This window comes from Primulina tabacum, chromosome 17 (genome assembly GCF_025594145.1).
Source record: "Primulina tabacum isolate GXHZ01 chromosome 17, ASM2559414v2, whole genome shotgun sequence".
Lineage (NCBI taxonomy): Eukaryota > Viridiplantae > Streptophyta > Magnoliopsida > Lamiales > Gesneriaceae > Primulina > Primulina tabacum.
The window spans coordinates 23,302,197-23,325,187 of NC_134566.1; the positions used below are offsets into that span (position 1 = coordinate 23,302,197).

At 35.6% G+C, this 22,991-nt stretch overlaps 1 protein-coding gene across 1 annotated transcript; it reads left to right on the top strand.

Annotated features, from left to right (window-relative positions):
* The first annotated feature begins 12,921 nt into the window (after positions 1-12,921).
* Positions 12,922-22,590, top strand: LOC142530337 (uncharacterized). Its single transcript, XM_075636137.1, has 27 exons — positions 12,922-13,208; positions 13,331-13,514; positions 14,065-14,189; positions 15,061-15,183; positions 15,292-15,435; positions 15,623-16,266; positions 16,833-16,954; positions 17,032-17,123; positions 17,241-17,457; positions 17,574-17,637; positions 18,232-18,380; positions 18,564-18,634; positions 18,736-18,909; positions 18,989-19,060; positions 19,389-19,490; positions 19,580-19,669; positions 20,104-20,179; positions 20,266-20,362; positions 20,501-20,570; positions 20,670-20,849; positions 20,971-21,093; positions 21,183-21,266; positions 21,353-21,537; positions 21,647-21,785; positions 21,919-21,978; positions 22,148-22,252; positions 22,346-22,590. The coding sequence occupies exons 1-27, from the start codon at positions 13,125-13,127 to the stop codon at positions 22,457-22,459; spliced, it is 3,690 nt and encodes a 1,229-aa protein (XP_075492252.1). The 5' UTR covers positions 12,922-13,124; the 3' UTR covers positions 22,460-22,590.
* Positions 22,591-22,991: the final 401 nt, after the last annotated feature.

A 22,991-nucleotide genomic window follows, 5' to 3' on the forward strand; every position in this document is an offset into this window, starting at 1 on the left:
CTCGATCAAAGGGCTCCTCAATGCTCACCACGAAGTGAAACGTTCGCCATCAATGCGCCCTTTGTGGCTGGATCTCAGGCAACGGCGCATGCGCAGACTCGTGTTCAGTCGGTGCGTTACACCTCCCTCATCTATTGACTTGGAATGATTGACTTGATTATAGTAATTACTAGCATTACATAATTTTAGATAAAGAATGCTTTATTGGATTGATTTTCCAATATGAGACAAGTTCCCTCTCCTAACATTCAAAATATTACTAGGCTTAATTACTAAACTCGAAATAATTTCTTTATCATTCTCCCAAAATCGATCTTTCGGACATCAATATTTTAAAATCATCTACTCGAAATTTAGATTCCAATTTTACTATCAATTTCCACTTTTAACGGACGAATAACATTTGATTAATTTTTCAAATCTAATGGGCCTCAAAACATATTTTTTCCATCATATTCAAGGCTTTTTGAATATGAAGTTTACACGGATATATAGATAAAGTAAATTTCAGAACAACGAAAATGTAAAATATTATTAAAATAAATATTGTTTGTTAGAAAAGTCAATAAAGCTCTTGCCATTAATTGGCTTGTAGGATACCTACTCCTACAGTGATGATATGCATGTTGAGACTATATATATTCTCATTGTTTGTGAAAGAAATTTTGATTTAGAAAAATATAGAACTCAGATAGTATCTTAATTTATATGAAATCAAATCCATCGAAACTTATTCATAAACATCTCTGTCTAGGATACTCGATAGATGCTTGATAATTTTATATTTTATCTCATTACATTATATAAGATTCAATTTTATTTAAACCAATTTTCTTAATTAATTAAATTAAAAATTATCAAAACTTAATTGTCTTGATCCACGGGGTCACACTTAAATATCAAACAAATTTACCAAGCAAAATAGCATAGTAACCACCATTTTTTTTTACATTGGTGGATTGTGTGTGTGTTTTTCTTTAAAGTGGATTTAAACTCATGTGTTTCTCCTATTAGGAGATATTTTTATCAAAACACCACTAAAGGTTATGGTATAATAATCAATAATTGATGTATGCAATAAAAAAAAGTCTCTCTTAACATTTGGCACATTAATGATGACCAAACTCAATAGATTTTCATTATGTGAGTATATTGGGTTAAATATAAGGTTCTAAAATTCGTCAGACATTAATCGGGCGTTTGACCAACACCTAGCGCCTAACCCACCTAGGCGAGGACTAGGTGTCCTCCTAGGCAGAGAGCTCTTATTCATTATAAACAAAGAAAGGGTAAATTTTGGGGCTATACTCATTTATTTATGTATTTGTTTGTTTGTTTTGGCCGGAAAATAAGCTCATTTGAAAGTTAATGGATTTGTGGCCTAATAGCTTATATATTTATATCTTACCTTCTAATCCTTCCCTAGATCTTCTATATATTTCCAATTTCCAATTGTTCATCTCTTCCTCTCAGCATGTCTACACGCTATATAAATTTCGGAAGTTAGACGTTTATAATAGGTACAATCCAGACTACTTCCCTATACCATCCTAAGGCCACCTAGGCTGGGTGACTAGCACCTTTTAAATGCGGTCGGTTGGAGCCCGATGCTTTGACAACTGCCTAGGATGAAATTTAGAACATTGGTTAAGTATGAAAAAGTGATGATGCAGTCATGGATGAGTCTCTAAGTGAGCAAGCTCCTAATAAATCATGTGATCCACTAGAGTTGCCTGAAGGACCAATACGAGAGCGTGAAACAAAAAGTTTAAGGGAGCTCTTCAAAGACTCGTGGTGAGCTACCAAGAAGTACCAACTAACATGTCGTCAAAGCTCGAAGGGTTCGGGGAGCATGTAAATCAAGTTGGATTTCATTGCAATAGCATTCAAGTGTTCAAAGACCGAGAACCATCAGCCGCCCATGCCTCATCGAGCCAAACTCGCTCACCTAACACAGCTTGCTCGGCTAGAAGTGCATAAATTCAATATATTGCGTGCCCCAATGCGATTTCGTCGTGCCCCAACGTGCGATGAAACATTGAAAATTTTCCTATTTTAAAGTCCTTGAAGATTTTGAAACTTATCTTTTGCTTTATTAAACATATAAACAAAAGATTTCACCAATTATTGAAGATTATTGATAGTTTTGTGATTTTTTCTCTGAAACCAAAAATCTTGTATTTGTTCTTTTCAAAAATCAAACTTATCAAAATTTAATTTTTTTGGTGTTGATCAACTGTTCTTCACTCGGATTGTCAAAGACGAGTTTTTTGATGATTCATCTGAATTCGGTTGTTTATTCCCGTGTTGTTCGTTACTACGGGACAAAAAAATACAAGAATCCTTTTCGTTTTATTATATTGAGGGCGCGATTACATCCAAATTGTGATTTCTCTTCATGCGTACAAGGATTCATATCATTTGGTACCAAAGCTTCGGTTCTTTTTATTCAAGTTAATATCTCGTTTATTACTATTAAATTTTTATCGTGATATCATTTTCGTTCATTATTTCTTGTGTCACAAGATTTTTATTGAGAATCTTGATTATTGTATTCTTTGTTCGTGAATCTTGCGATCCTAAAAAATCCTTGAGTCTTTTTTTTTAAATTTTTTGTCGCGCAAGTTTCGCCGTTTCTTGTAGTGCAAGTTTTGTCAAAAAAATTATTGTCGATAAAAAAGATCGATTTACTGAAAAAAAGTATCGATAAAAAAGAGAAGATCGAATTGTCAAAAAAAAGAGAAGTATTATGTTTCAAAATTTTAGTGCTTATATTTTAGCATTGAAATTTTTGTTCTTGTCTTTAGTATGAGTCATATTGAAGTTCTTGGGAAGATCTTCAAATTTCTTGGTTTTGTGCAGTCCAAGTGCGACAATTGCAAGTTTCTACAAACTTGAACTTGTAAGTTTGATACACAACTACAAAGTTTAAGTGTACCCCTTGAGAGAATTTGCAAACTTAAGTGAAACACTTGAGTGCGAGTGATTTTTCTTTGGAGTGACTGTAAGGATTTGGTTGAGGAATATTTTTTATTACTTCTATTAACATTTATTGCAGGTACCATGTCTGGAAGAAAGATTGAGAAGGAATTAGGGGATGACTCGAACCAATGACTTTCCAAGGTTCAAACGGAGGCATTGTTTGGTCACATCACAAGGATGATGAGGGATAATTGGAGCCACTACATGAGAGGATGATTAGACTAGAGGTTAATACTACTAGTATGAGTAAATCTAAGTCTAATAATATGGGTAGAGGATAAGACAATGATGAATATGATTTGGGAGGCAATGATGAGAGTCATAATGAGAATTAGGAAAGAAGAAACGTGACATATGATTTAGGAGAGATAAAAGAGAGGTTGTATGTGGCAGGTACAATGATGGGGGCAGAGAAGAAAATAACGTGGGTACCATTAAGATGAATATCATGTTGTTCCAAGGTAATTCTGATCCAGAAGCATATTTAAAGTGGGAAAATGGTAGAGTTTGTATTCGACTATCACCACTACTCCGAACTCAATATGGTTAGGTTGGAACTGGTTGAATTCTTAGATTACACTCTTGTTTGGTGGGATCAACTTGTGAACACTAGGAGAAATTGCAATGAGAGACATAACATGAGATGAGATGAAGAGGGACATGAGGAAGACATTAGTGTGTAATCATTACTATCGAGAAATATTTAGGTGGCTACAAAGTTTGAAACATGGTACTAAGAGTGTTGAGAATTACTATAAGGAGTTGTAAGTATCCATGATTAGAAACAACATAGAGGAGGACAATGAGGCTACAATGGCTCGATTTTTTTGTGGTTTGAACATGGATATTCATGACAAAGTAGAACTTACACACTACTTGTACTTAGACGAAATGGTGCAAATGACGATCAAAGTGGAGAAAAAACTCAAGAGGAAATGAGTTAGCCTCACCAACCATGTGGGGAGTTCATCATCTTCTTGGCGTCCAAACGTTGTAAGACGTGAAGAAAGCAAGGTGGTGACCAAACCAATGATTGAAATCAAGCAAGAGATGCCTAAACAAGGAGTGCAAGGTAAATATGAAACTATGTTAATCGTTCTAGAGATATTAATTGTTTTAGGTGTCAAGGAGTTAGACATATTGATATCCAATGTTCAAACAAGATAGTGTTGACAATGAATGCTTATGGAATTTTGAATCTCAGAGTGAGAAAGATAACGAGGGTGATGATGAGGAGATGCCCAATTTGGAGGATCTTGATGAAGGATATGAGGCTATTGTAGGTTAAGCGCTTGTAACTAGACATATCATGAGTACGCAATTCAAAGAGGAGGAGACGAACCAAAGGGAAAACTTGTTCCATACTAGATGTTTTGTGAATGAGAAGGTTATTAATCATATCATAAATGGAGGGAGTTGGACCAATGTGACTATTTATGAGATGGAGGAAAATTTGGATTTACCTATATTGAAACATCAACCATATATGATACAATGGTTGAATGATCCTGCGGAGGTTAAAGTGCAAGTTTTGGTTCTTTTTTCAATTCAAAAGTATGTTGACAATGTATTGTGTAATGTGGTGCCAATACATGTCTGCCATATTTTGTTGGGGAGGCCGTGACAATATGATAAGAGAGTGACACACGATGGATTAAAAATAGGTACTCCTTTACCCTAAAGAAGGAACCTATTACACCTTTTTCATTGTCTCCAAATCAAGTGTTGGAGGATCAAATCAGGAAAAAAAAGAATAAATGACCAGGAAAAAGTGAACAAAAGAAGAAAATTATCATAGAGAAAAAAGAGGAAAAAGAAAATGAAAGGAAAGAGGCCAAGAAAAATACTTATATGACCCAAAAAAGGAGTTGAAACAAATCATGTACAAACATGATCCACTTGTGCTAATTATTTATAAAGAGGTTCTCCTAAACATAAATGATATAGCAAAATCCTTTCCGAGCATTGTTGTTTCCATTTTTGAAGATGTGTTTCTGGAGGAGCTACCACAAGGACTACCACAGCTGAGAGGAATAGAAAACCAAATTGATTTGGTGCTCAGAAGTGCTTGATTTGGTGCTCAGAAGTGCCTTGCCAGAGCGACCAGCATATAGGAGCAACCCGGAGGAGTCTAAGGAGCTTCAGCGGCAGGTAAGTGAACAATTAGATAGAGGGTTTTTGTATGAGTCCATGTCTCCTTGTGTTGTACCTATTTTACTAGTTCATAAGAAGGATGGTTCATGGCATATGTGCATTGATTGCAGGACAATTAATAACATCACCATCAATTATATGCATCTCATACCTAGGCTAGATGATATGATAGACTAGTTGCACGGTGCAAGCATTTTTAGTAAAATTGATCTTAAAAGTGGATACCATCAAATTAGGATGTAAGAGGTTGTTGAGCGGAAAACTGCTTTTAAAACCAAGTACAGTTTGTATGTTTGGTTGGTCATACCTTTTGGACTTACTAATGCACCTAGCACTTTTATGAGATTAATGAACCATGTTTTGCGTGCACGTGCACATGTAGGAAAGTTTGTTGCGGTTTATTTTGATGATATCCTAGTGTATACCAAGAATTTGGATGAACACATGAGCATTTGAAACTTATACTAATAACACTTAGAGCTGAAAAGTTATATTCTAAAATCAAGAAGTGTGATTTTTGTACAAGTAAACTTGTTTCCCTTGGTTTTGTTGTGAGTTCATAAGGTACGAGTGTATGAGGACAAGGTAAATGTTATTCGAGATTGGCCAATGCCTACTACTATTGGTCAAGTTCGAAGCTTTCACGGTCTTGCAAGCTTCTACAAGAGGTTTGTAAAATATTCTATCATGTTGGCAACATCGATTATGACGGTAATCAAGAAGAACGTTTCATTCAATTGGGACAAGGAGAAAAAGAAGTCTTTTAATGATATTAAGCGGAAATTAATCCATGATCATTTACTTGTTTTGTCTAACTTTACTAATATTTTTAAAATTGAGTGTGATGCGTATATGTATTGGAGGAGTTTTGATGCAAGGAGGACGACCCATTGCAAACTTTAACGGGAAGTTGAATGAAGATGCGTTGAACAACCCAAGCTACGACAAGGAGTTGTATGATTTGTTAAGGACTCTTGAGACATGATAACTTAAGGCCTAACGAATTTGTAATTCATACAGATCATGAATCTCTAAAGCACTTTAAGGGGCAACAAAAGCTAAACAACAGGCACACCAAGTGCCTATCTTTCATCGAAACATTCCGTTACATGATCAAGTACAAACAAGGTAAGGAAAATATTGTGGAAGATGTATTATCACGGAGGTATGTACTATTTTATACTTTGGATTTGAAAATATCGGGGTTTGAGCATGTTAAGGAATTATATGTGTTGGATGGAGACATTAAGGAGATATTTAAAACATGTATGTATAGTTCACATGATAAATTTTATTTGATTAATGGTTTCTTATTTAGAGATGACAGATTGTAAATTTCTAGATCTTCAATTCGTGAATATATTGTTATGGAATCACATGGTCGGGGTTTAATGAGACAATTTGGTTTGGCTAAAACATTGAATGAACACTTTTATTGGTCACATATGAAGCTTGATGTTAAGCGTGTTTGTGAAAAGTGCATAACTTGTAGACACGCTAAATCTAAAACACAACCACATGGATTATATATTCCGCTTCTCGTTACTAATGAACCTTGTGTTGACATTTCTATGGGTTTTGTTTTAGGGTTGTCTATGACTAAGAAGATGAGATATTCTATATTTGTTGTTGATAGGTTTTCTAAAATAGCACATTTCATCTCTTGTCAGAAGTCTGACAATGTGTCTAACATTGCATATTTGTTCTTTATAGAAGTCGTTAGGTCGCACGGTATGCCCATGACGATTGTATCTGATCGTGATGCTAAATTTTTGAGTTACTTTTGAAAAACATTATAAGCTAAAATTGTTAATAAACTATTGTTTTCTACCATAACTTTAGGGACTTTGTTGCGAACCATAATAAAAATGTAAAGTCCAAAAATCAGTACACGTAAAATCCATGCATTTATTTAAATTTTTAAATTATTTATTTAGTTTTAAAATGATTACTAGCGATGCATAATTTATGATTTTTGTTATTTTAAATTTAATATATGTTTAGTTGATGCACGTTACAATGTTTTCTTGAGTTTCACGTTTAATGCGAATGTTCGATGCAGGATCGAGAAAAGAGACCGACAACGATTTGGGCGATTTTTAAAATGGATTATTTTATTTCAAGTCAAGAAAATTAGTATTTTAAAAGATTTATGAAATTTTTAGTATTTTAAGCTTAATTTATTTATTAGGTGATTTTTAAGATTTTAACTTTTAAAAATTTGGCACTAGGACATTTTATTTTAATAATTGGGGGATTTTAGTAGAGTTAGTATGTGATTAACTTTAATTAGCATGCTAAGTAGTTGTTAGATATATTTTAATTAATTTAATTAGCCCCTAATTAAAAATAAAACACAAGCACACACACATACTCACACACACATACACGACACACAACACACACATACACATACACATTACATGTCATTTCATTTTGTTGAGAGGTAAGTCTAGGGTTCTTAGGCTCTTTCTTCAGCACCCATACCTCCACCCTCCCCCTTCAAAAATTTCAGCAATTAACGTCCATTTTCTTAGAAATCGTGCTGCAACTCGTCCCGGATCAACCCTCGCATCTCTCTGCTTCGTTCTTTGTCGTTCCGTGAGTATAATCATCAAAGGCATGTATATTCTTTCGTTTTTGCATCGATCTTGTCATAGTATTTGTTTTGATGTTTATTGTGCGCAAAAAATCATGTGTGATATGCAAAGTTTGAGCAAAAATGGTTGGATTGATTTTGAAACGATTTTTAGATCTCAAAAACCGAGTTTGCTACAATTTTGATTACTGTGAATTTTCGGTCGACATTCTGGAAAAACTTTCAACATATAAAACGTATTACTTTTCGATACCTTCGATTTGACAGTAAATTCATAATTTTGGACAAGAAACGAGTGAGTTATGATCATTTTCGTGGGACTGCTCAAGCTGTGAAATTTATGTGTCACAAAACCCGTCACCCTTTGTTATTTTGAATTCTGCGACTTATAGGTTGGTTTTCCGGAAATTTTTTCAACATAAGATTTGTAGTACTCTGTGTTATCTTTGATTCAATAGCAAATTCGTAATTTTTTTATATGAAATGAGAGAGAGATGATTTTTATTGTAAATTCACACAAGCTGTGAAATTTCTGTATCACAAAGCCCGTCACCCTCTGTTATTTTGAATTCTGAGATTTATAGGTTGGTTTTCTGGAAATATTTTCAACATGTGATTTGTAGTACTTTGTGTTATCTTCGATTTGATAGCAAATTCGTAATTTTATTAGAAGAATTGAGAGAGATATGATTTTTATCATAAAGCCGCTCAATCTGTGAAAATTTGTGCATGTTCTTCACGTTTTCTAAAGTTTTGTTTACAGGCTTCGTTGGGATCTTCTGAATCTTTGCTGATGTGGTTAGGGCAGCATGTGTAGAGTGTTCCAACAAAGCCTTCGACGTTTTTAAGTATGTTCGACGTACAAAGAAAATTTTTATGTTTTTGAGGTATGCTAAATGTCTTGTGACCAATTATGAACGGGTTTGGAAGCCGATGAACGTGACCGGGGACCTCTCCACCCCGATAAAGCATGACCGGGTTTAGATCAAGATTGAAAGCGGTAAAGAATGACTAGGGACCAATCCACCCGGTAAAGCATGACCGGGGATCTCATGTATGTGGTAGTGGACTTCCCTGTTAGCCCAGTACTGTGGTTTAGTCTGATCAGGCGTATTTATGTATGGATCACTTGCTTTGAAACATATCTCTACAAAAAATGATGTTATGCATGTTCATGTATGTATGATGCAAGTATGTTTATGAAAAAATTTATGAAATGATGACACGTCTATGCTTATATAATTACGTTCAAGTTTAAGTATGTATGGTCTACTTTAAAATGCATGTGGTTTTATTAAGTATTACTTGTTTTTCTCAGTTTATACATGTTGAGTATTTAGACTCACTAGACTTGATCGATGCAGGTGAGGACGAAACCGAGGATACGAGGGGTGGGGATAAGTGAGTTGGCTCAGACTGCGCGGAGGCTAAACCTGAGGACCGCTTACGTTTTAAGAAATGTTTATGCACGTATCAAATACTTTGATTTTCACGGGTTTACTTTACGATGTTTAAACAAGTGCTTTTGCAAACTTTGCTTGTAGTTGTTTTATTTCAAATATTTTAGACGAGCAGATTATTTTTATCGCATTTTGAAAGTTTATTATTTTTTTAAGAACATTTTTATTTTTCAGCAAATTTCAATTAGTTCAAAAATATGGTACGTCACAAAAAAGAGTTTAAAGATCTGAGAAGAATGTTTTCCTTTTGTTGAATTTGTTTATAATCATAGCATGCACTCTGCTACAAATTTTTTTTTCGTTTGAAATTATTTATGGTTTTTACCCGCTAAATCATATGGACTTGTTATCTTTGCCTATGAGTGAAAGTTTGAACATGAATGGTAAGAAAGGCGGAGTTTTTTTGAAGTTTGCACGAGAGAGTAAATTCCAAAATTGAAAAGAGAACTTGCAATACACGAAGCAAGTCAATAAGAGGAAGAAGAAGGTGATTTTCGAACAAGGGAACTCAGAGTGGTTGTACTTAAGGAAGGAGAGTTTTCTCTTAAAGCATCGTTCAAAACTCCTACCAAAGCGTGGTGGACCATTCCAAGTGATTGAGAAGATCAATGACAATGCATACCTACTGGACTTACCAGGTGAGTATAATGTAAGTTCCACTTTTAATGTTAGTAACCTTTCGTTGTTTGATGTAGGAGATGAACAAGATTTGAGGACATATCATTTTCAAGAAGAGGAAGATGATGCGATCATGGATGAGCCTCGAAGTGAGCAAGGTCCTAAGAAAGCATGAGATCCGCTAGAGTTTTCGAAAGGAAAATAAACGAGAGGGCGAATCAAGAAGTTTAAGGAAGCTCTTCAAGGACTCATGATGAGCTACCAAGAAGTCCTACTAACATGTCGTCAAAGTTCAAAGGGTTCGGGGAGCATGGAAACCAATTGGAGGTCATTGCAATATCATTCAAGTGTTAAAAGACCAAGAAGACAACAGTCACCCGTGCCCCATCGAACAACAACAACGCTCCTCAGCACGCCCCACCGCATCCTGCTCGGCGAAAAGTACAAAAATTCAATATCTTGCATGCTCCAACATGATTCCGCCGCACTCCAGTGCGTGATGAGACTTAGTAAAGACTAATGTTCCTATTTTAGAGTCCTATATTGTTAGGAAACTTAAATATTATTATATTTTGATTTATTAAACATGTAAACAAACACTTTTACACAATTATTGAAGACTACTGATAGTTGTGAGTTTGTCTCTCAAAACAAAAATCTTTGCTTTTTATTTTTCAAAAATCATAGTAATCAAAGTTTAATCTTTGTGGCATTTATCAATCGTTCTTCATGCGGATTGTCAAAAACAAGTTCTTTGAAAGTTCACTTGAATTTGGTTGTTTATTCTAATGTTATTTGTTACTAAACTTCATAATTTAGGGGTGAATTGCTCAAATTACTTGTTTCAAAGATTGAGATAAAAACATATGAGAATCATTTTTGTTTTATTGAATTGTGAGCATGATTACATCCAAATCATGTCTGCTTTTCAAGTGTACAAATATTCATATCAAGTGCGAGAAGTAATGTGATGAGTGATCTCATGGAAGAGGCTCGTGTGCGTCATGTTTCTGACACGGTGTCATTTTATCTTGTTGGCTAAGTGGTCGTAAAAAGAGGGATGTCATATCTTAATAGGTAAGACTATCTCTTTTGGGGATAACACCAACGACAGGACAAGCGTAAGACTGATCTCAAGGGAGTGAGACAACACCTGCAGTGAGGCACGACCCCAAAGCCCTTCTCGTATTCACGGGCCTAACACCTCAACCCATCAGCACCCACATCGGTGCAGCCTCTCACGTTCACCTATAGCAAGGCTCTCCTCTACCAAAAGTATAAGGAAATAAAGTTGCGTCTTGGCCAACAACTATAACTTTTGTTATATTGGTAAATGCTCGATCCTAACAACTAGTATCAGAAAGAAGTCATGAGTTCGAATATACCAAGAAGAATATTTATATACTTTTGGGGGAGGATTGTTAGGTTATATGCGCAAGGGTGAGAGAAGTGCTGAGATGAGTTACCTCCTGAGAAACGCTCATGTGCATCATGCTGCTGACATTCCGTTGTTTGATCTGATTGAATAGGTAGGCCATAAAAAGAGGGACGTCAGATCTTAATGGATAAGACTGTCCTAGCTGAGGATAACACTAGCGGTAGGGTATGGGTAAGACCGATTTCGAGGGACTGAAACAACATTAGCAGTGAGGCATGACCCTAAATCCCATCTCAAATCCACAGACCTATCAGCCCAGCCCATTTGGCTCCTAGAGTGATGCAACCCCTCATGTCCACCTATCACGGGGCTCTACGCTGTCATAAGTATGAGAAAATAAAGTTGTGTATTTGTTAGCAACTATATTTTTTGGTTTAGTGGCAAACGTTTGATCATAGCAGAATATCACTTATCTTCAAATTTGTCGTAATCAAAATCCCTTCAATATGTAGACCGTTGTCTATTGAAAATTCCACATTTGTCTTTGATAATATATAAATTAAAATCAGACCGACTTGGAAAATATTTGACATGTATTTGAAATTATAGAATTCGAGCCAAACTTGAATATGTTCAACAAAAATTCGAGCCGAATTCGAGCTCAAATTCTTTTGCTAATACTTCACGAGCCACTCACGATCTTTAAAATTTTATTAAATAATTCAAGATTGAGAAAGAATTTTTTTTAAAATAAAAAATGAAAGTTATTATTTTTTGACAATGAAAAATAAGAAAGAAGATATGACAAAGATAAATGTAAGATTAGTAGGTCTCTTATGATATTGTCTCGCAGATATTTATTTGTGAGATGAGTCAACTCTGACCATATTTACAATAATAAGTAATGATTTTGACATAAAATGTAATACTTTTTCATTGGTGACTCAAATAGAAGATCTGTCTCACAAAATTGATATGTGAGAACGTCTCACAAAAGTTTTGTAATGCAAAATAAGATCTATACGGAATTAGATGGCTAAAAGATTTTTTTTTTTTATAAAATAGCTTCACTGACATACTAAAAGTTAGCTACTTTACTATGTTTAAATTTATTTAATAGTATAAATAATATAAATGTATAGTAAATACATATATTTTGAGTCTTTTGAGCAGTAGCTCGAGAAGCCCGCGAACATGGTCAAAGCTTTCGAGGTCAACTCGAATTTGAGAAAAAAAAAGTTCAAGTTCGAATACATATAATTCGAATCGAAAAATTTTCTTCACTTTCAGCTAAATTCGATTAGCTTAAAACCAATATTTCGGAATTAAGGTCTTAGCGATGATCCTCAATCAAAAAATTATCTCGAAAAAATTAAATAGAGCTACCAAATCAAACTATCTCTTGATAAGTTTCTCCAAAAAGTCCAATCCGTACAACCTCACCAAATCGCTTACTTAATTTTACAGGATTTGTTTCTATAACTTTTCGATATGAAAGATAATACAATCGCATACTCCATACTAATAAATAAAAGGGAAAAAGTTACCTATCAAAATGCTTACATTATTTAAAATAATAACGTCGATGGGGAAAATGAGGAAAATCGCATAGTCTCGCTCGAGCAGACAAAAGCGCATTGTCACCGAAGTCCGCTTATCCCCCAGAACTACCAAAAATAAAAAATATGTGCCCAAAAGCCAAAGGTCAAAGCTCTGTCTATATATATGACACAACCTCCTACTGTTGATTCCTTCTTCCTCTCCGCTGCATATCATATCCTGTCTTTCGGGCTAAAGAATAATAGATTTATTTATATACACAAACACATTTATCGGAATACCTTTTCATCTTGGTTCGGTGGCGTTCTTGATTGGGTTTTCTGTCTGGGAACTGTGATTCTTTGTGCTTTTTTTGTAAGATTATATCAGAAACATGGTTGAGACGAGGCGGAGCTCTTCTTCTAAGCGTCCCCTTTCTTCTCCATCGTCTTCGCTGCCTAACGGGAAGCGATCCAAGGTTTGGTTTTTATTGTTTGGATTTTTTTAGCTTGTGGGTTTGGGTGGAATGCTGAATTGGGTTTTTGTTACTGTTTTTGGTTCGCGGTGGTTTTGAATTTTGGGGGTTTTGTCTGTGTACAGGCGTCAGAGGCGTCTTCCTCGTCGACCAACGATTCTCCGTCTGCGAACGAAGTGGTAGGTGAAGCGGTGGTAACGAAAGAATTGACTATAGATGAGGCTGGATCGGCTGATCTGGCCAACAGTGGCAACGTAAAGCAGTCGGATGCTATGGCGGTAACGAAACAGCCAGGAGTGGCGGTGGAAGGTGAGACTTTTGTTTCTTCGATTATGATTATCGATCTTGTAACCTGGGTGTGTTTTGATTTCATCAAATTCTTGTTTCCCGAGGATCTTTTGCAAATTCTTGCTCAATGTTTGGTTTCATTTTTTATGTTTTGGGCACATGTGATTTGGATAAACATTTCTGTCGATTAATTTATGTGATGCAAAGGTAGTTTCTGAATTATGTTTTGAGCTTTTCTGGGCATGTCCAAATGAAAGGTTTCATCATGTAAATATATGTTTAATATGATGGTTGTATAAATAATGATAATGTGTGATTTATTTGAAAATTTTAAAATATTATGTATTCTGTTGTGTACATTGATGCCACATATTTTTTTAGGGAGCAAATTAAAAGTTAAATTTAAATTAATAAATTTGGAAAATTAGAATGAGACTAAGATTGTAATGTTTGTTCTATTCTAGGAACTGAGAAATGGGTTTAAAGAGTGAAATAAAAAAATTGTGTTGCTTATCTACTTCTTCTAACTTCTTGAATTTTTTATTTGTTGATATTTTTGGTGTTGTTGCAGGTAATTCTGCAATGGATTTGGAAAATGGGAAACCCAGTGGACTGTTAGTGAATCGAGGGAAGAAACGGCAAGTTAAATATAACTTAGGGGTTGCATGGGGAAAACTTCTTTCCCAGTGCTCCCAGGTAGGCTTATGTCTTTTACTCTATTTCACGTTTTATTTGTTTAAAAAGGTATAGAATGCATAAGGTTATCTTTATGAAGCGTTTTAGTCCTTAAACTAGAGATACTTGTAGAATATTTTATGTGACTGACAAAAATCATTTCGTTACTGTGTGCTCAAATGTGCACTGTCAGTAGAGTAAATTTTGTAGCTTTGGCTGGTTTTTTTGGTTGTTCATCATTGACTCAATAACATCTTTGTCATTTCAGAATATGTTTTATCTCCCCGACAAGTTAATTTTCCCTAAAATGCCCAAAGCCTACTACAATTAAATAAACTAAGGTCAAGGGAGAAGTGGGAGAATTTGAACTTTGAAGAGATTTTGCAAAATTTAGATATCGTTGGTGTGGAACAAATTGTTCTTTTGTTGGCATAAATTCACTATTAAGTTTGTGTTCGTGCTATTCAAGCTACAAATATGAGTGTGCAGTGTGCTTCTATCAAAAGGAGTAGATTGGGCATTCTGTGTGCGTACGTCCCAGTGTTCGCCTACAATGTTATGAGGTCGTGCCTGTCTATCGATAGGTTTATGGTGGCACCATACGGTTCATAACTATTACAATATATCTGCTGCGACTAGTTGCTTGAAATCTTTGATTTTACGGAAAATGTTTGAACAATATTTTAGATTAATTTGGGATGTAGTTTTTCAAGCCTAATAACTCTGTAAGTAGTGTTGGAAAATACATTATTTTGTCTTGAAAAGTGTATTATTCGAGATTTAGATTGATTTGTTGGTATGTGTATCATGTCCACTTTTGCTTTTGTCTTTGAGAGTTGTCAATTAACCTGTCTATCTCCATGCCGGTTAACTGTGTGTCCGTGTGCTGCAGAGTCCACATATTGTCATGCATCGCCCCACATTCACTGTTGGTCAAGGTCATCAGTGCGACTTGTGTGTAGGAGATGCCGAAGTTAGTAAATCCCTTTGTAGTCTGAAGCACATTGAGTCTGAGGTAAATGTTGATTTTTTTTTCGCATCTTGCTGCAATGATTCTAGATTTCGGATATTCATTTATATCATTACTTTTTCTATTCGGGCCTCACTTTTTTGTTATCTCCAGGGAGGAGTATCAGTTACATTGCTTGAAATAACAGGGAATGAAGGGGCTGTCCAAGTGAATGGAAAGGTTTATTCCAAAGATTCGAGTATTCATCTAAATGAAGGAGATGAAGTGGTTTTTAACTCGTCTGGTAAACATGCTTATGTATCCTTGTTACAGAAGCATTGCTAGTATTATTGTTTTTACCTTTGTTTTTGTGAGTCATATTTTTTTGTTTATAGTTATTTGAGTCATCCTTGTTTTCTAGTTTACTTCACATGGATAAACTTGAGAGGTATACACCTCTTCAAATTGTATCAGACAATAGTGTGTTTCCTTGACGGACTTTCAGATTTTTCAACAACTCACCAATAACGGTGATGCTACAGTGGGTGTGCAACATTCAGTCTTGTTAGAACGTGATAATGAACCAGTAAAAGGATTACATACTGAAGTAAGATCAGAAGACCGATGTACTGTTGCCTCAACGCTTGCATCACTATCCAATCTTACTAAAGAATTATCCCTTCTTCCTCCATCTCAAAATGATGAAGATACACGACACTGTTCTGAATTGCCAGCATTACCTTCTGCGTGCGAAGAGTTAGACAACCATGTGGAGGATGCTGAAATGAAGGATACCTCTGATCAAGAGGATGACATTCCTCTATCAATTCTTGGAAAGACTGTTGCTCCATCTCCTGATGTTGCCAACGAAAATTTAAGTGTTGATGCAGACAGTGGGAAGATTGTTGCGGAAAGCAATGACTTGAGGCCATTTTTGCAGGTTCTAGCTGGTTCTACATCTCATGGGTTTGATATAAGTCACAACATATCTAGAATCCTTGATGAGCATAGGGCATTCAAAGATCAGCGAAAGGAATCAGATGTTTCTGTTTCATTAAGGCACCAGGCATTTAAAGATGGTTTACAACAAGGACTACTTGATTGCAAAAATGGTGACGTTTCATTTGAAAACTTTCCATATTATCTGAGGTAAAATACTAAAATTTTGTTGTAGGCATCGGCGTCTATGTACGTCTTTCATTAGGTTCACTTCCCATTACTATTAACCTCTATCAATATAGCAACAATAATTATTGAAATGTCTCCAAATATATGTCGAATATGTCATTTAACTACTTGCCGTTAGAAAGACTGAAGCATATGTTCTATGTTGGAAGTCAAGTAAAAAACGCATTGTTGTGTGATCGAAAATTGTTATATCCAGTATCATCTTGTTAATCTCAATCAAAAGCGTTTCTCTGTTTATTGTGCTATTGAACTGAACTTTGATAAATATACCTTGGTGTTTGTATGTATTGATTTATAAATAGGCATTTATTCCTGTATTTGGTGCACATTGTTTGTTCTTATCTGTGTGCATGAAACCAGGCTTTTATGTACTTACCAATCCTCTGCATTCAATACTCTGTCTGTTAATGGACTTAAGCTATTGACTGTTTCTTTTGTTTTCGTGTGATTAACCATTATCTGTGTGTGTTGTTTGCTCTTTCTTACTTGAAGTGGTTTTTTTTGCAATTTTTTCCTTGTCTCGACAGTGAAACAACGAAGAATGTTCTTATCGCATCAACATTCATACATTTCAAGTGTCACAAATTTGCAAAATATATTTCAGCTCTCCCTACCTTGTGTCCGAGAATTTTGTTGTCTGGACCTGCAGGTGATTGCTCTTCCCTTTTTTGTTTTGTTGTGTTATTGATATTTCTTTTTCTTCCTTCTTAGTCTTCTTCTTTTTAGGTTCGGAGATATATCAGGAAACCTTGACTAAGGCACTTGCGAAATATTTTAGTGCGAGAATCCTTGTTGTTGATTCTATTATACTGCCTGGTGTAAGCTTCCTCGCCTTCTTTTCTTTAATGTGTTCCTGGTTTCCTTGATGAAGTGGTTCATTAAGCATCTAAAATCATGTGGTGTATAATGATTGAAAGTTATAAAAAATTTTCCAGGGGACAACATCAAAGGAACCTGATTCTGTAAAAGAAACATCAAACCCTGAGAGAACAAGTGTATTTACGAAACGGGCCGCAGCTGCTACATTGCAGCTAAAGAAACCTGCCTCAAGTGTAGAGGCTGACATAACTGGTGGTTCTGCTATAAGCTCCCAGGCCCTGCCTAAGCAGGAGGCATCTACTGCTTCATCGAAAAACTATGTTTTCAAAAACGGTACTCATATATTTTCGTGGTTTTTTTTTGAAACTCAAATATGTTCTTGTTGATATGCTCTATTTTGCGTGGATAGCATGTTCTTTGTTGGTTGAAATTCTTTGTTTTTTCGGCAGGTGACCGAGTCAAGTATGTGGGGTTGTTACCATCTGGGTTTTCTCCTACTCAAACTCCAATAAGGTAAATGTCCTACCGAGTTGATTTAGTTTCCTAAATAACAACAAGTTTTGGAGTTTTCCTGATTCTTTGTCTACACTTATGTATATTGATAGAGTTGACCATTAACTGATGTTGATTTCCTGATAACAACAAAACTGCTGTGTTCATGGGTTAGTGTTGGTAGGCACGCCAAAACATTCTGTAGGAGCACTGATGGTCTGATTTGGCTAGGTGTTTACTGGTTAGGACGGAGAATGGAGATAGATATAAAGGTGCCCTGTACGCTTGTCGTTTCTTTTAAGTCTCTTTTAATACAAAGTACAGTTTCTACTGTGTACTTTCAGGCTCTCAGTTGTGTTTTTGTGTGCTTGTTTTATGGGGAATTATGCTTATCAATCCTCATGACGACCAGGAAGTTCTTATGTTTCTTCTGTGTTATACTTACCCTAGTTTTTAAATTTACAATAATCAACATGTTATACACTTGTTTTGATACAGAACTAAGATTGAGGATAAAAAACATACCAATTTCTGGGACTTGATAACGTATTATCTGTCTTTGGATTCATTCTTTTCTTACGTTGGTGGTGGTGTTGTAATTTGTTTTATGTGCAGGGGTCCAACATATGGTTACAGAGGCAAGGTGGTGCTTGCTTTTGAGAAAAATGATTCTTCTAAAATCGGAGTTAGATTTGACAGGACAGTTCCAGACGGTACTGATCTTGGGGGAATCTGTGAAATAGAGCATGGGTTTTTTTGTGCTGGTAAATGTTTCCTATCTGTCACTTTTCCTCCATTCAATACCTGTGATCAAATATAATCTCATTCAATGCCTGTGATCAAATATAATCTCATTCAATGCCTGTGATCAAATATAATCTCATTCAATGCCTGTGATCAAATATAATCTTCCTTAATACAGTGGTGGTCGTTTTCTTTCTATGCAGCTGACTCGTTACGTCTTGATAGTTCTAATGCTGATGACATAAACAAGCTTGTTATCAATGAACTGTTTGAGGTGATTACCTTAACTATAATTATGTTTGCTATTTCTAAGAATAATTTCTGTCATGCTTTGTATTTCTGTTCTACCTGAGGTAAATATTGTAATTTTTGTAGGTTGCTTCCCTAGAAAGTAAGACTGGCCCATTAGTTTTGTTTGTGAAAGACATGGAGAAATCCTTGGTGGGAAATGCTGAAGCATATGCGGCTTTTAAAAATAAGCTTGAAAATTTACCCGAGAATGTTGTTGTAATAGCTTCCCATACTCACACAGACAACCGGAAAGAGAAGGTTAGTTTAGTGTTATTTTTCTTATCCATTTTTCCCTGCATATTATAGGACTTACACCACTCATGCTTGCTGCATCCAGTCTCATCCTGGTGGATTATTGTTCACAAAATTTGGGAGTAACCAAACTGCACTGCTTGACCTTACCTTCCCGGTATGTCAAATAACATCTTTATTTATCCTCTTTCCTGTTTTTTTATTAGTTTGTAAGTGATTCGTTCATTATTATTTACCTGAAACTTCTTTGTTCTAATTTGCGTTACAACAATTTTGGTTTATTTCAAAATGATTCAAGGGGTGAGGGAACTCTACTCTAATTGAGAACACTGAAAAGACATGTGACTACATATCTTTTCTTCGGTGGATTCATGTATACTTGTCATTGCCCATGGGTGATATTTGTGCATGCATACATACGCACTCTCCTGTTCTTGTTCATGCAGACTATCTAAACTATGGTTACACTTCATTTTCTTTTCAAGGATAATTTTGGTAGATTGAATGATAGAAGTAAAGAAACTCCAAAAACAATGAAGCAGCTTAGCCGTCTTTTCCCGAACAAAGTGACTATACAGGTTCCTCAGGTAAAAAAAATGTTGATTTATACTATTGTGGCTGTCTATATTTTATTTTAGCAAGGAAACAGCCTGTAAAGGTTGTTTAACTTTTACAGGACGAAAAAGTTCTATCGGACTGGAAACAACACCTGGATCGTGATGTTGAAACAATAAAATCGCAGTCGAACATTGCTAGCATTCACTCGGTCAGTCTCATCTGTCAACCGACCCATGTTTACATTTCCAATTGCTTGGATCCTTTGAGAGTTTGTAGGAGCTAAATGCTGATAGACTCTTTCTTTTAGCTGCACCTACCTCGTGCAATGTATCAAGAATATACGAAATTGCATCTAGTTTACTTGATTGGCTAGGATATGGTGGCTCCATCATGTGAATTTATATTTTTCCAGGAGTGATGAGGGGGTTATATTTGGTCAGTTCCTTGGAAAGCTACATTAAATTGATCACCAGTAGAGAGAAAGTGTGACAATAGCGGCATTATTCCTAAATGTAGAATGGAAATGTCATGAACTATTTTTTCCAAACTTTTCTCACTGGTTTAACTCAAATGTTTACTGTATGGTTTTAATCTTTGAATGATTTTACACATTTTCTTTCTACGTATTAATATGAATTTCAGGTTCTAAATCGAATTGGCCTCTATTGCCCTGATCTGGAAACTTTATGTATCAAAGACCAAGCTTTGACTACTGAAAGTTAGTCTATTTACACGATTCAAAAGCTTCAAATAGATACTATGTACTTGAATCAATTGGTAATGTTGTTATCCTCGTGGTGACAGGTGTTGAAAAAATTGTTGGCTGGGCTCTAAGCCATCACTTTATGCATTGTTCAGAGGCTTCAAGCAAAAAGTCGAAACTTGTCATTTCAAGTCAGAGGTAAACTTTATATGTATATTTTTTCAACACTATCCACAGATTGAGACTACAAGATAACTGGAGATGCAGCATAGCAAAAATAACTATCTCGTCCTGGTTTACATTCTTATGGTTTTCCCTTCTGGCCTTGTCTTGCAGTATCAGTTATGGGCTCAACATTCTGCAGGGACTTCAAAATGAAAACAAGAGTTTGAAGAAATCTCTCAAGGTGAATTAATGTCTCTGTTCCTCGTAGTTAAGTTTGCTTCGTGGTTTCCCAATATTTCATGCAACCCGGTGTAAGAGAATGACTCTGCTCGAATTTCAGGATGTGGTTACAGAAAATGAATTTGAGAAAAGGCTCCTTGGTGAGGTTATTCCGCCCAGTGATATAGGAGTTACTTTTGATGACGTTGGTGCTTTGGAAAATGTGAAGGAGACTTTGAAGGAACTGGTGATGCTACCGCTGCAAAGGCCAGAATTGTTCAGCAAAGGGCAGCTAACGAAGGTAAGTGGATTTTGGATGTTTTACATCTTTAGAAGTAAAACCAGTCATCATTTATAGATGTATTGTAGTAGGATAGGTCATCTATTTGGTGTTTTCTTACTGACTTTGCGGCTCGTGGCAGCCATGTAAGGGAATATTGCTATTTGGACCTCCTGGTACTGGCAAAACTATGCTTGCAAAAGCTGTTGCGACTGAAGCTGGTGCAAACTTCATCAACATATCAATGTCAAGCATCACATCAAAAGTAAACTACTTGATTAGCCCTCAAGTTGTATCATTAATGCACAGTTCTTTTGGTGTTTAAATAATAACAAGTCCTATTTTTTTAAATAGTGGTTTGGTGAAGGAGAAAAATATGTGAAAGCAGTCTTCACTTTGGCTAGCAAAATTGCCCCTAGTGTTGTTTTTGTTGACGAGGTTCGTGTACTATTCTGATAATCCTCTTGTTTTTCCTTCTTGGCATTCTTCTATTCCTTCATTTTTTTTTACCTTTTCTGCCATAGGTTGATAGCATGCTAGGGAGACGGGAAAACCCTGGTGAGCATGAAGCAATGCGCAAAATGAAGAATGAATTTATGGTGAACTGGGATGGCTTGCGTACCAAGGATAAGGAGCGTGTGCTAGTACTTGCAGCTACAAACAGACCTTTTGATCTTGATGAGGCTGTTATTAGGAGGCTTCCACGGAGGTCTTTTGTTGCGAAACCTAGTAACTTTTGATTTTTTTACTAAAAAAAAACTTTTAATGCATGTGAGCAGACCACAAATCTAAAATACTATTATTTATATTTGGCGCAGGCTGATGGTCAACTTGCCAGATGCTCAAAACAGAGAGAAAATATTGAGGGTGATGTTAGCCAAGGAAGAATTGGTTCCTTCAATTGATATCCAAGCTGTTGCTAGCATGACGGATGGGTATTCGGGAAGTGATCTAAAGGTTTGTGTAGGATGTTTCATGAAATTTTTGCATTTTATTTGTCATCTCAACTCAGTTTCATTTTCTGTGTTTGGGATTCTAGTCATTGCCATAGATCTGGTTTAAATTATAAACAAGTTTTCCTCTTTTCCAGAATCTCTGCGTGACAGCTGCACATCGTCCTATAAGAGAAATTTTGGAGAAGGAGAAAAAGGTTTGTATATTTGAGCATATATATATGTGTGTGTGTGTGTGTGTGTGTGGTGATGGTATATCCAGAATTTTGCTGTCTTGTAGCAGCTGCTGGGCACTCTCATGCTATTTCTACCCACGTAATCTGTAAAACTATTCATACTGATATATAATGTGCTGCAAATTTATAGGAGAAAGTGTTGGCAGAAGCAGAGATGAGACCTTTACCTGCATTATATAGCAGTGCTGATATACGGCCCCTGAGTATGGAGGACTTCAGATATGCACACGAACAGGTGTGTTTTTTTTGTCTATCCATCATTTCGAGTTTCAAATGTCGCCCCCCCCCGGGTTACAAAACAAATTTGCTTTGCATAAAAACCCAACAGGTCTGTGCAAGTGTATCATCAGAATCACAGAACACGAACGAGCTTCTCCAATGGAACGAACTCTATGGAGAAGGCGGATCAAGAAAGAAGACGTCGCTTAGCTACTTCATGTAGAAGAATATACTGTACAGATGCCAATATCCAGTTTTTGTTAACCTTCAAGTTTATGTATCATATGTTTAGTTAGTCCTCTATTATTTTTTGCTTTACCTTCACTATAATATAATTGCATCTTATCCCCGTGAGGTTTGACCCTTGTCGCCCAAGACCTATTTATACTTTGATTAAATTTATGAGATTCCTTAATAATCTCGAAACGGGGGGCTTATTTGTTTGGATGCAGAAAGAATAACAGGAGGCAAAAATTAATTACTCGCTAATAATATTGATAAAAAAATACAGTATCTTAAAAATTTGATAGGATTAGGATTGAAACTTATTTAATATCGAATATTACATAAACCTAGTTCTGAAAATTTTAATGTATTTGTTAACTTTCAAACCGAAAAATACGATAATGTGGATCGCACCGAAAATACATATGGAATAATATAGAGGAAATTTGGAAGAGATTCGATCTATATTTGTAATGAATTTTGGTTATGCATTTAGGATAGAGCTGATAAACGTTTTTATGATCATCATG

Bases quoted from the DNA above. Each gene is read 5' to 3' on its own strand.
- LOC142530337 (XM_075636137.1), top strand. From the start codon at position 13,125: ATGGTTGAGACGAGGCGGAGCTCTTCTTCTAAGCGTCCCCTTTCTTCT. The intron at 19,061-19,388 runs GTATGTCAAATA...TTTCTTTTCAAG, and splicing joins TGCTTGACCTTACCTTCCCG to GATAATTTTGGTAGATTGAA. The intron at 20,571-20,669 runs GTGAATTAATGT...CTCGAATTTCAG, and splicing joins GTTTGAAGAAATCTCTCAAG to GATGTGGTTACAGAAAATGA.